General features: G+C 45.0%; 1 protein-coding gene across 1 annotated transcript; it reads right to left on the minus strand.

Annotated features, from left to right (window-relative positions):
* Window positions 1-1,044: 1,044 nt before the first annotated feature.
* mafgb (v-maf avian musculoaponeurotic fibrosarcoma oncogene homolog Gb) lies at window positions 1,045-13,416 on the minus strand (the record flags this gene model as incomplete). Its single annotated transcript, XM_079160065.1, has 3 exons — window positions 13,297-13,416; window positions 1,620-1,685; window positions 1,045-1,530 (listed from the first exon to the last, which is right to left on the minus strand). Exons 2-3 carry the CDS (start codon window positions 1,653-1,655, stop codon window positions 1,045-1,047), a joined length of 522 nt encoding a protein of 173 aa, XP_079016191.1. The 5' UTR covers window positions 1,656-1,685; window positions 13,297-13,416.
* Window positions 13,417-13,827: the final 411 nt, after the last annotated feature.

The raw sequence follows: 13,827 nt of genomic DNA on the forward strand, positions 1-13,827 counted from the left end.
GCGATAGAATGGGTGAGAGAAAGAGAGTTGGACATAGGGAGTGAAGAGACCGTAGAAAAAAACCCAGCTAACTAAATATAGCAATACCAAAACGAACACGCGCCACAGAATTTCACAGAATTCCTGATACATAACAGTTGACACACAGAGAATACACTTTGGACCTCATGTGAATGACAACACCATACAAAACAGTAAAAATACAGTTACCACCATTGTGTAATATATATATGTATATATATATACATATATATACATATATATATATATATATATATATATATACATATATATACATATATATATATATATATATATATATATATATATAGTTCTATAGTTCTTTTGTGAAAAACGTTCTTGGCTAGGGTCGAGCATGATGGGACTTCTCTTCAGCCACTGAAATCAACAGGTCACATGAAATCTTTTGGAGCTCAGGGACCCAACACTCTTTTCTATAACCAACACATTAATAGCATCTTTTTTTCAGTCTAATACATATGCAATGCATGTGTTAGAATATTTCTGTCGGTCTAGCGAATTTAAATGTTCTACATCTTGGTTTGGGAAAACGAGCACTTCAAATCTAGTGTGCAACGGGATTATTATGAATTTACAGATATCTTGATCTACCAGCAGTAAAACGTGACACTGAACACTTGACTGACGTAAGTAGCAACTGAACAAAATTGCATGATTGAGTGTTTTGAGGTATTGACATTTCCCCTCCCCCTGGCCTGGAATAAAACTAATCTCAAATTCTTTGACTTTTCCGGGTTTTCAGTGACCGTAGGAAGTCTGTGTATCTGTCCTGTGCTAAATGATCATGCGCTGACCAAGGACTTCCATCTTTATCGTCTCAATAATCTCCCTCTGCTTCCATCCTTTCCTCCACCTGCACTGATCTGAGACAGGTGACAGGAACATGCTGAGGCGACGTGGTGGAGACTGCCTAGCAGTTTGACGTCAGTGCAGGTGGAGGACAGGTGGCCAGCAGAGAGGAAGGATTACATCCCGACACACCCTCACCTTTCTTTCCCTCCCTCAAAACCGTGCATCTGTTTTTGACTTCACTATTGTAATTACACTCGTGGCTGTTGCCATCTTCCCCGGTATGAGTGGACCAATGACTGATGACGCCATCCCTCCCCCTCCTCCGACCCCTCCAGCCCTCACCCCGACCCCGACAGTTGGGCTCCGTGCCACAGTCCTGGCGAAGGTCTGTAATGCCTCGTACTTAGACCTCAGAGCGTCCAGCTCAATTCGCATGGAAGCATTCTCATTGGCCAGTTTGTCCACCTCCTGCTGCAGCTGGGACTTCTGCTTCTCCAGCTCCTCCTTCTGGGTGACTCGCTTCACCCGGCAGCTGGCGGCGTAGCCCCGGTTCTTCAGGGTGCGCCGCCGTTGTTTCAGTTGCAGGATCTCATCTTTGGTGAGCCCTCTGAGGTGCTGGTTCAGCTCCCGCACTGACATGGTCACCAGCTCGTCGTCTGTGAGGCTGGTGCCATTCTCCCCCGGCTCACGCTTCACCTGCAAGGAAACAAGAGGAGGACGGGGGAGTGAGACAGAACAACATAGCAAAATACAGAGAATCCCGTGTAAAACGTGCACCCTCTCACCTTCAAGGCTTTATTTCCTTTGTTAGTCGTCGTCATGCCACAAGTGCCTTGCTCTTCTGAACAGACCTACGGAGACGCAAGAGAGTGCAAAACATAAGCAAAGAAACACCAGAAAAGAGAGCTGAAGTTCTACTAACAGCATTAAGGACTACGATCACGTGTTACGATGATGTGTTAGAACAATAACGTTGTTTGTTTGTTTAGATGAATAAGAACAGAGTTACTGTGTGTCAATACCCACCAGGATCAGTGGAGACACACCAAATATAAATCCCCTGTTGGAGCACTGTTGTGTGAGCATGTTACAGGATCATGCATCTGTGTCACAGTGTATGAGTGAAAGTGACACACTTAGAATCTCCCTGACTTCCTGTTTCCTGGTGGGTACACTGCAGTGCCCACTACCTTTGTGTTGTTGATCTCTTATTGGTTGGCTTCAGGCCAATAGGAATGAAACGAGCGTAAAAAGAAGAGGAAGTGGTAAAATGTGTGGGAAGGACTCCAGGGGAAAACCAACTGTTAGAGCCCTAACATTCACACACACACACACGCACACACACACACACACACACACACACCTACAGACTGTAGTGTACAGACAGCAGAGAAGTAGAAAAACAGATATCGTCCTTCACCTACTAGGGATAAAAAATGAAGGCAAACCAAATAAAATGATGTATACGCATTTGTACCGAAGGGGAAACAAGGGACAAAAGGATGGAGACAAAACAGGGTGAATCAGAAGTCAACAAAGAGGGAGCCTGGAAGGGCAAAAGATGAGATCAGACCTCAGAGCGCACAGCTCCACAGATGAGCATCTCCACAAGCTCTCAATGAGATGCTTTGTGTGGTGCGTTGATCTGGCTCTCATCTCTCAGACCTGTGTGTGTGCGCGCTCGATAAAGGGTGGCTATTGTTGCTGCTGCTGAGCGATCATCATGAGACCAGTCATGATGACTCAGCAGATTCCTGATCTCACTCCCCCCCCCCCACACACACCTCCTTGCACACAAATTTCTCCTCATCCCTCATCCCTTACATTTGATTGGCTGAAATGCCGCTGTCTTCAAAGCCTAAATACACCTGCTTTTCAGTCATACATCCACACCTGATACTGCTGAATAAGAAGTTTTGTTTCACCAATTTGCTGATGAAGGAAAGCCTGTTGTATTCCTATCTGTATTTCACACCAGGGACACTTTAAAATGCGATACCGCTTCAGTCATTCACAAGTTGGGTAATTTAGAAAAGCTTTCTGGAGGTGATGACATGAGGCAGCGCGTCTGTTCTCGTTTCCTTCGTATTCTTTTCTGTCAAGCCGCACGGCACCGAGCGTGCCAGTGAACCTCCCCCACAATGCACCTCTGTCGGCCTTTGAGGGTGCGTGAGTGTTTGTGCGAGCGCTGCCACAAACCCTACAGTTTATAAATAGCTGTAGATCAAAGAAAAACGTGCGCTACAAGAACATACAAGTAGTCTCTACAAGAACATACAAGTAGTCATACATGCGCACAACGCGCGTCAAACGCACAGCAAGTGAAAATTCTGTCAGGAATTCAGTGAAATAAGGAAAAATGTGGAAGTAAAGTGATGCTACACTTTTCCTCACATGGCAGCTTTACTATAACGGAGCTTCATTCAAGGCATTTGACTTCAAGCACTCCTTAATGAGTTAAGGTAAGTCAGTTAAAATGTTTTTTAATTTCACAATGTATATGTAGCGCTTCTTCTCAATAAACAAATATCTTCCATACACATGTACCACTGCAGACTCCCACAGCTGGAGGTGCATCATCGCACAATAGATGGATCAAAGACATGAAGACTGAGGGTGGCTGTTGGGGGTGGGGGTAGAGAAGAGGAGGGGGAGAGGCTGTTTTCCTGCCAGGCACTGGTTTATTTCCCTTGTGCCCAAACCCCAACCCCCCATAACTCCATCTACATACAAACAAAAAGCATGCCAGCAAGACACACACACACATTCCCCTGCTGCCATGCCAGTGGGGCACAATAAAACACACACGTAAAACGCTCTGCTGCAAGTACACAAACATGCAAATGTAGTTTTGTTTTAGGTGCTAAACAATACTTGCGGTACGTGCGGGAATTGAGTTTACTGTGCGTGCATGGTTCAGAGGTTTTATTCCATATTTGACAACACATAATTAAAATGTCTTCGATAAAACTAGCAAATGGAATTGCTGCAGGTGCACAAAAGGTACTTGTAGTGTTTATATCCATAATCGGTAAAGAAGCTCCTTCGTAATCATTGCCATTGTGTTAGCTTCAGATAGCAAGCAGTAGTATTCTCCTCATCGATTCCACTCATTAGGGGGTCCTTGTTGCCGAATGGTCAAATTGCATGTTTTGAGATATTATTATATTGAAGATATTAAGTTTAATAAAATAAAACACAAAGAAAAACAGCTTCTGTTCACATTTGAGGAGCTTGAACAAATTGATTTTTGGCGTTGTTGCTTAAAAAATACGACTTGTAGCTGAAGAGGTGGTATTTGCGGTGTTAGTACACCGGCAGAGCAGGATAGTAAATCAAGTTTGGGGCTATTTCATCAAGGTTAGACAAAATAAAAGCTGACCTACACCAGAGCATAAAACTGCAATAAACTAGCGTGTGTTGTCTGAGAGCTCAGACCATGTGTAAGTCATCCAGGTTAAGCATCATCTGCTGAGCAAAGGCATCGCCATTCATCTTGGGCATACAGACACACACACACACACACACACACACACACACACACACACACACACACACACAAAGTGCCAGAGGTGTCCTTCCCATAATGCTTGCGGGGTGGTCGCTGCGGTGTGGTCAATGCCACAGCCACTGTTGCTACAACAGACAGCTTTTCTGCTGTGGCAGGCTGTATTTTTATGGAGCAACTGAAAGAACGCTGACAACTCAAGAGCAGAGCTGCTTACAGTTACAGACACACACACACACACACACACACACACACACACACACAGAGGACGGGACATGGGGACAGGGATGGAAGACAAGGTGGAGATGAGTGGAAGAAAAGGTGGAGATGAGTACAATACGGCTAGAAGAGAAGAAAGAAAATAGAAGAAAGTGAGGAAAAGAGGTTGAAGAGTTGGTCGGATGGCAAGGTGCAGACCGACTAGGTAAGAAAAGAGGAGATGGGGGGGGGTGGGGGTGGGGGGGGGGTGGGGGTGGGGGGGGGGGGGGGTTGCTGGAGTTGGTGAAGGAGGACTGAAAGAATGCTGACGTCTCCAGAGCTGATTAGCGTTACAGCGGAGACATCACACCCACAGCCGAGAAAAATGCTGAGTATGGAGGGAGGACGGGGTGGGGGGTGCAAATGACAAGGGAGAAAGAGGAGAAGAAAAAGAGAGAGGCAAGTGAGTCGGGCGGAGGAGGAGGAGGAGAGAGGAGAGAGGAGGGGGACAGAGGTGGGGATTGAGGGAGGAACGGCAATGAGGAGGAACAGGACGGGGGGGTGAAGAGGGGGTGGGAAAGCGTTTGGGTGAAAATGCATCCTCAACACATTTGTAAGAGCTTAGCTGTTGGGTACAGAGAGGGGTTGTGGAGGGGAGAGAGAGAGAGAGAGAGAAGCAGGGAGGGAAGGATGGATGGCGGGGGATTGGGGGCGAAAAAAAAACCTGGACTCAGCAACGACCACGACTAAAACCTCCAATTAGAAAAGTTGTGGAGCTGATCCAGTGCAATGAAACTACTGCTGACCATCTCTCTCTCTCTCTCTGTCTCTCTCTCCCAACCTTCTGCTCTCTATCTCACACACACACACAAAGACAAACACACCTACACACACACACACACACACACACACACACAGAAAAAGCTTCACATGCTGTCTTCTTGACAAATCGGGTCCTGGAAAAAGGATGAAAACGAGAGTAATAGTGTGACAGAAGGTGAACAGTGATCATGTGGTTTATAAAGATAGATTAAAGTGCACAAGAAACTGCACAAGACTTAAAGCGCAGTCTAGTGCAGACAAACAGGATGATGAACTGTGTGTGCGTGTGTGTGTGTGTGTGTGTGTGTGTGTGTGTGGCTTCAGACAGAGCTCTAATTAATCTTGTTTCAGAGAACCTTTTGCTCTAGCCACTGCCAACACACAGAGAGGAATTTCTTAGAAAGGGACTTAAAGCTGGTGACATGCTGCAAGCGCACACACACACACACACACACACACACACACACACACACACACACACACACACAGAGGAAAATAGCCAGATTAGACGCTTCAATAACGACCCGGGGGCTGGTGTGTGTGGGTGTATCCGAGCATAGACAAGCTAGCATATAGAGAATGATCAAGAATAGACTGTGAGAGTCACAAGTCGGTTGTGATGCAGTGGCAAGTCTGCCTTTATTGAATAATCCCAACATAACACCTGCTTTAACTGCTCCTCCTCCCTCATGCAACTCTCTGAGCAATAATGGAAAACACAAAGGATGGCGGTGAAGACACAGGGAGGACATGATGGAAGGACACAAAGAGAGCTAAATGTAGGGAACGTGAATGAATACCTCGGAAGCGCCACAAAACTTGGCCTCCGGCTGCGGCCCACCTTGGCGTTGTTTCTAAAAAAATAAAGAAATGTTCTCATCGATCCAGTGTGGGCCGAGGGTGCTGAGGGAGTTGGTAAATAATTAACAATGAGCCCTGTGTGCAGGCTAATTGAGAATTAGGAATCAGATCAGCGATAATGGCAACCTGTGTAGAGAGACGGGGCAGGCTCACCGCAGAGATGCAGGGCCACGGGGGGGAGAGAGAGAGGGGGAGGAAATAAACCCAGTTTGAGCCGTGTCTGTGGAGAGGGAGCAGGAGGCTATTAACTGGGAGGTATGCAGAGCGTGTAATAAGCATGATAACACAGACAGTGGGGGGAGCATATAGGAGATGGGGAAAACACAAGGAAAGTAAAGGAAAAGGAATTGCAAAGGAGCGAGAGCCGGGCCCCTCATATGCATATGATAATCTACGGCAAGAGACGAGCGATCACTTTCACACTCCTCTGAGAGTTCACAAAGGGTGTGTGTTCGTATGTGTGCGAGACAGTGTGTTTGTGCAAGTGTGTTGTTAAAGGCACGAAAAAAAAGTCCTGGCGTCGACACGTTTTTCCCATTCCAGGTAGTAAGTCGGAGTGTGATGACAAATTTCCCAACACAAGCAAAAAAAAACTGCACTGTCAGGGCAATTGAGCTCTGGCTCCTTTTTTCATAAGTGCTTTTTTTTTTTTTTGTAAGAGGAGAGAAGCATGTACCGTAGGTGAAGTTGGTCCTCTCTTTGTGTGTGTGTGTGTGTGTGTGTGTGTGTGTGTGTGTGTGTGTGTGTGTGTGTGTGTGTGTGTGTGTGTGTGTGTGTGTGTGTGTGTGTGTGTGTGTGTGTGTGTGAAAAACAAGCAGAGGGTTGTGAGGGAGACAGCGATAAGTGAAGCGGCGTGTTAAATGTTTATTTCCCCCGGACGCTGTACGTCCCTGGTTAGCAGTACTAAGTTGAGAGAAAGTTTCGATGCAGCAGCAAAGTAAACGTGCATCACTGTCAGTCACGTACGAGTGAGATCATATCAGAGACAAACATTGAGGACCAGAAACAAACAAGAGGAGATTGTAGCTCATGGAGGTGTCATGGAGAGCGGTGGCCTTTTGCACCGAGGCATTCCTGGTGACCATTTTAAGGTTTCACATTTGCTGCCACTTTAAGATGGTATGACACAAAAATACACACAAACACACACAGGACATAGCATGTGGCCATGTGCTCATTCTGCTGTCGTAGCGATGTCTCGTTTACTCCATACAGTCAGTTAGTTTGTCTTTCGTGACAAACATTTACGAGCTATAGACATCCTCTAGTAACGCATCAATACATTCAAATAACTTTTGTGTTTTTATGGAAAACTGATCAACTTTTGTGTTTGCGCATTATCCTAATAGGCTATCTCTGTATTTAATCTTACTTAATAATATATTGCAAGGTTTCCAGAATAAAGACAAAAGAAATCAAGATGAAACTCGTCTTCTACAATTCTCGTTTTCGTCTGCAGCTTCGTCAGCTTTAGAGCAATAATAGGTTGATTAATCAAATTGTTGATCAATAGAAACAGCAATGTTGATGTCCAATTCATCCTTTAAGTCATTCTTTAGAACAACCATTCACTGGTTCCAGCTTCTTATACATGATTTTGTTTTATGATGGTATGTGCTAGTAAATTGAACATATTGTGAGGTGTTGGTTGGACAAAACAAGCCATTTGAAGATCACCTTGTTATGAATATTTCTGTTTGTTCTGATATTTCATCCACTAATCGATGAAATAAACAAAAAGATTGCAGATGAAGTCGACAATGAAAATAACCGTGAGCTGCGGGCATAGTCTCCGTTGTCTACAACAGGTCAAACAGACGTACAAGCGATACTTCAGTTGACAATACGAGAAGAATCCGCATCCAGAGAGGCTACGCATAATCTACGCCGGTTTAATGGTGAAAAAGTGAAGCCAACACTCCATGACATACATTCAGTCACTTTGAGGGTGACTTAGAGGTGTTTCAAAGATGACACCCATTTAGTTTCAGAACAGCTCTGATGCGAAGTTTCCAATCTTAGGCTTCAGTGTGAACTTAGAATAGGTGGAGAACTGTTGTTGCAAGGAAATAATGAAATGCCACAGGTGAAAGCAAAGAGCCGGTGCCACATTTGAGGCACACACACATCTTTGTTCCCTCTCTTCGCTTCTTGGCATTGATCCGCACGGTGTGTGTGTGTGTGTGTGTGTGTGTATGTATTTTTATTTTAAAAGGTTCCGAAATTCAAACCACTATTCTGGGATCGTCACACTGCAGTTAAAAAATGCGGCAAATTGGCGCATAGAGATATGATGCAACTGGTAGACAACCGCTGGTACGGAGACTCACGTTTCTAGGGCCTTGCATCTCCACGGCTACATTCTCAATATCTCAACACTGCGTGCAAAACGAGATCACTGCTCTGGTTTGGAGTGAACGTGTCTATTTGTGTACGTGAGGGAGCGAGTAGTCTCCTTTAACTGGAGTCTGAAAAATAAACCCAGAAGTCCTCTTGAGGGAAAACAGGAAAATGTAACTTTAAAGTGCTGATCAAAGCGTGATTGTTGATACAGAAAAGCAGTAATTTAAGCCACTTAAACTTGTTTTCCATTTCCTAATCCTTTTGACTTCTCGTGTGTGTGTGTGTGTGTGTGTGTGTTGCAATGGGATTCATCTTGGTTTCGTACATTTTTTGGTTCTCGGGGAGGTTATGTAAATAAGGAGTGAAAACACTTGTGGAGGGAAGGTACATTTAACACACACACACACACACAAAGTCAAAATAACACAAGGACCTGCAGCACACTCACACGGAAGCAGGAGAACAGTGGAACACAGCAGTGATTATGCACCAGATCTGCTTACACCATATTTCATCATTACTGTGGAGAGAAAAAACACTCAACTATTGATCTGCCCCACTGCTTACTTTTCTCTCACCCACTCACCCATTCCGTCTTTTACTCCTGCTTTCACTTCTCTCCCACTCTCAGAAATTTGCAAAAATAACAAGACTTTTTTCAAATGGATCCCAGTAGTAAACAAGCTCATAAACATGCAGGCGCTACTTAGAAATTATTTACACAAGCACCAAACTCTCCCACACACACACACACACACGCACACACACACACAGGAGGTGGACACAATAGTGTGAACACCTGTGCAATCTAATGCAATCCTGTACTACAGCCCTGCAATAAAGGCGACCTCTTGTACGGCTGAGGCAAAACTGAACACTGATGCATTTTAGACGTTTACCTTGTTTTGTTAACAGGAAGGTTTACATAAGAAAAACATATTCCTTAAAGTAAATACAAATACAATATTGTTCTGATCCATGTAGCCCTATCAGTATAATGGAAGCCGTATGAAAAAGTAACGATACTGGCAACATTATTATCTTCACAGTAACACTTATGACAAGGCTTATTATTATTTTTTTTTTCCTTGTAAACTTCTAATTAAAGCTGAAACAAATTATCGATTAGTCAATCAAAAATAAATAATCTGCAACTATTTTGATGATCATAATTTTTCAATGATGAACATGATGAATGCCAAATAGATTCTGATTCCAGCTTCTCAAAGAGGGGATTTGCTGCTTTTCTTTGTCACATCATCGTAAACTAAATATTTAGATTAGTTTTTACTTTGGGTTCAACTTTGGTGAAACTTTTGACGTTTCATTGACAACAAAAATAATTCATTACTCAAATTTGACAGATTGGCCAAACACATTGTGAAAAATGTCCATCGCAATTTCTTAAATCACAAGCTGCATTCCGGTGTTCATTTGCTTGTTTCATCTGACCAACAGTCTGTAACCCAAAGATTTACTTTACTATCAGAAGAGAGTAAAAAAATCAAACGTTCCCATTTGAAAAATATATGAAAAGAAAGAGACTTTAAAAAAAATGTCTGCCAATTAATTCCCTAATTGACTAATTGATGAATCAACTAATCATTTCAGCTCTCCACACGTGTGCATCCTTCTCTCAGCGGTATAAAACACTCAGAAGCTCCCGTCCTTCCTTCCTCACACACACCTAGAGGAGGTTTTACATAGTGTTACATCAACTTGACCCCTACATGCAGAGGATCAAACAAGTTTGTATGAGCACTCTCACACACACACACACACACACACACACACACACACACACACACACACACACACACACACACACACACACACAGCACAGTCATGTTAACACTCTTACTTGACTTCCTCGTGAAGAGAGAAGCTTCAAGTCAGACATATTGTTGGATGTAAAGGAATCTGCCAAGTGCAAAATGATGTAGTGACCAACTGATAATAAAACCACTTCCCATTGCATCTTCTTTCAACATCTTGCAAGTAAAGCTAGTTGCTCTCTCTCTCACACACACACACACACACACACACACACACACACACACACACACACTTTTCTAACCTTGGTGCTTACTGCGCTCTCACACACAGCCCCTAAAGCAACTAGATGTTTTACATCTCGAGCTCCCACACACACACACACACACACACAGAGAGAGAGAGACACATACAGACACATACAGACACATTCACACACATTCACATGGCAAGGCAAAGAAACTAGCTGTGCTAAGTAACAAGTGAAAACGCCATCTGTCAAGCGAGAGCGCATTTGCTTCGCCTCAGCATTTTCAGGGGAATGCCTTGAAGACAAAAAGGTCCTTGTTCTCAATCTCTCTCCAAATCCCATCTCTCATTCTTCCTCCCTCTTCCTTCATCCCCCCCTTTGCTCCGCGCGCCTTGCCGCTTCGCCACCATCAGCAAAGTTGCACGCATAAGCATTGGTCAGCGTTCAATTACCGCGAACACCAGGGAAGGATGGGGAAAGTACTTGACAGAGAAATGCACTTCAAGCACTGATTAAATACTGATACCAAGTATAAAAAGTTTAGCCCCGTGGTTGTGTGTGTGTGTGTGTGTGTGTGTGTGTGTGTGTGTGTACACACAATGAGGAAAGGAAATGGGGAAGATGTGTGTGTGTGAGAGAGAGAGAAAGACAGTAAGGGGGGGGGGGGGGGGGTTGCTCTTCTCTCCAATACTGATACAACTGTTTCATCATTATGACCCTCTATTACAGTACTTGCCAACTTGCTTACTACATACTTTTGATACACTCCGCAGAGTGCTGACTCTCACTAAAGCTGCTGATATGGAGTCATTAGGGGGTGAAGTTTCTGTTTTTCTCGAGCCCACAGAGCTTATTACTCTTCGCTGTTTAAGAGTTGCAATGCTCATATAGGTTGCTACGAGGCAGCAGATAATGGCCCATCCATAAGAGATCAATCAGTGTATTCTGTTGCAACGCATTAGAGTTCATTCAGGTGCTTTTCTTTTTTTTAGTCTCTGTGTGGGTTCACGAGCAGTCAATGCTCAACATTAACTGACATGGGGATGCCTTCTCCCCTCCAGCTTTTAGCAGTTTTTGTCCAAATACATTTAATATTTAGCATTTTTGATTTGTTGACTTTCAGACAAAAGGTGACAGCAGCCTGTGACTGTAAACATGGTTTACACAACCCAAAAGTACAAACAGGTTAATCAACTGAATACTCTTCAGTGCGATATTCATCATGCCCGCGTGCACATTATTCATATCAGCTTTAAATCCACTTTGACCGGAAATGCATTTGATCCCGCTGAATAACCAAATTTAGCACTAATGACATTTTAAACACACATTCCGCAGCCCACACGAGCTCTAATTATCCAATAAAAACGCGAGCATCCACTACACACCATCGGGCCTCATGTGTGTCAGAGCCAGACCCTCAAATATAGAACGAGCTCTTCCTTCCCTCGCGCCAGACCTTTGTCCGCCCGCCCGCCGCCGGTGCCATGTTGCCATGGCTCCCTCGTGCCTCCGCTCTGCTCGCGCAAACGTTGAGAAATAACAACGTTGTGATGAATCAGCATCTCTGTCGCGAGCCCAGCCGGTGTACGACCGTGCTCGCCAGGAAATAGACCGCTCCTCTGTGTTTACACCGACAGCAGGAGTCATTTCAATCTAATAAATAGATACATGTGAAGAGATACATGAACAGAAGGCCTGTCGGAAGAACAGCGTCTGACACAAAGCAAATGTCATAACAGAAGCAGAGTCCCCGCTGCCCTCTTACCATCGACTACAACGTTACTCTCGAGCTATAAAAACACCACGACGTCAGCCGGAGTTGTTTATTGTTGTCGCCGGTTTTTATTCATTACCCATTTTACTTCTGTCACACCGCCAACTCAGCACGCGCAGCAGCGAGTGGACGCAATGTAAACCCGATGGGAGGTGGGGGTCCGTGTGGAAACCGCCCGCAATAACACATAAACATGTCCACCACCAGCACACTTCACGAACACGCTGCACATCTTACCTGTGAAGAAGCGACAGACCAGTCAGTGTGTGAAGCGACAGCGGGAGAGAGGCTTCTGTGTGTGTGTGTCCGCCGCTGCCGCTTCAGCACCCGAGGAGAGGACAGAAGCTAACAGTGTGTTGATGTTGCTGTCCTAAGTTGTTACTCTACGTTCAGGGTCCCCCCCCCCCCCCCCGCCCCCCCCTCAGCGATACGGTCACCTTTCTAAAGGTCTAGCCATTTAGTAGCCACACAACAAGGGAACCCCCGACCATAAGAGCACAGACAGCCGACCTGCTCTCGGACTCCCCGCACGGTCTCTTAATTCCGACACATGGCTTCTCTTTCTTTCTTTCTGTTTAAGCCTGACAGCCGTACGCGACGTGCATCCCCTTTGTCTGTGTTATTACGAAAACGCGCCGGTTAGTCGGTCGGCGTGGCTGTCCGCTCAGACCGACCAGGTCTCTCGGAACGGCATGTGCGGGTCTGGTATGAGGACTGGACCGTGATGATTCAGCACTATACCAGACTGCTGCCCTTTAAACGGCAAGCGGTGTTGCTGTGAGTTCAGCGGCAGCGGCGCACGCCGGGACAAGCGGCAACATCGAGCGCGGCAGCGGCGGTGGCCGCGCACACTCAGCAAAACAACACCTCTATATTCAGCACTTTTTAAGGAATTTAGAAAAGGTTTGATTTCGACAAAAGCTGACTCACCAGAAGTCAAACCAAGCGACTTTCGCCCTCGAAGGTTGGGGGTTCGCCGATGGTTGGTCGACCCGGTGTGGAGAGACTGTTGGAGAAATGTTTTTTTTTTTTCCGCTCACGCCTTTTCGCAGGTCTACATATATCCACTCCTTCGTCGCTTGTTTTAATCTATGGTCGGAGGCGCCAGACGTCAAATGATGTTTGGATCACATGGTTTCATTCATGAAGGATCTACGCAACCCGCATTTAAAGAGACACGAGACACTACTACTGTGTGTGATGGACTGTTGTGATAACATCCAGTGTGGAAAGTGTGACACGACAGCCCCCCCTCTGTGCATCCGTCTAAACTTAGAGCTAACATTTGAAGAAGCCTGCTCGGAATATAAAATAAAACCTCTGATGGGGTCGTTATTGATTGGGCTTCCATCAGCTTTAGGACATTTATCAATTTTGTAAGTTAAATGTGACACCAGAGTAAAAAAATGTGGGCTGCATTTTTCCCCATTTTACTTTTTTGGGGGTAATTTCCCCCCAAAG

Source organism: Pholis gunnellus (genome assembly GCF_910591455.1).
Source record: "Pholis gunnellus genome assembly, chromosome: 5".
In the NCBI taxonomy this organism is placed as follows: domain Eukaryota; kingdom Metazoa; phylum Chordata; class Actinopteri; order Perciformes; family Pholidae; genus Pholis; species Pholis gunnellus.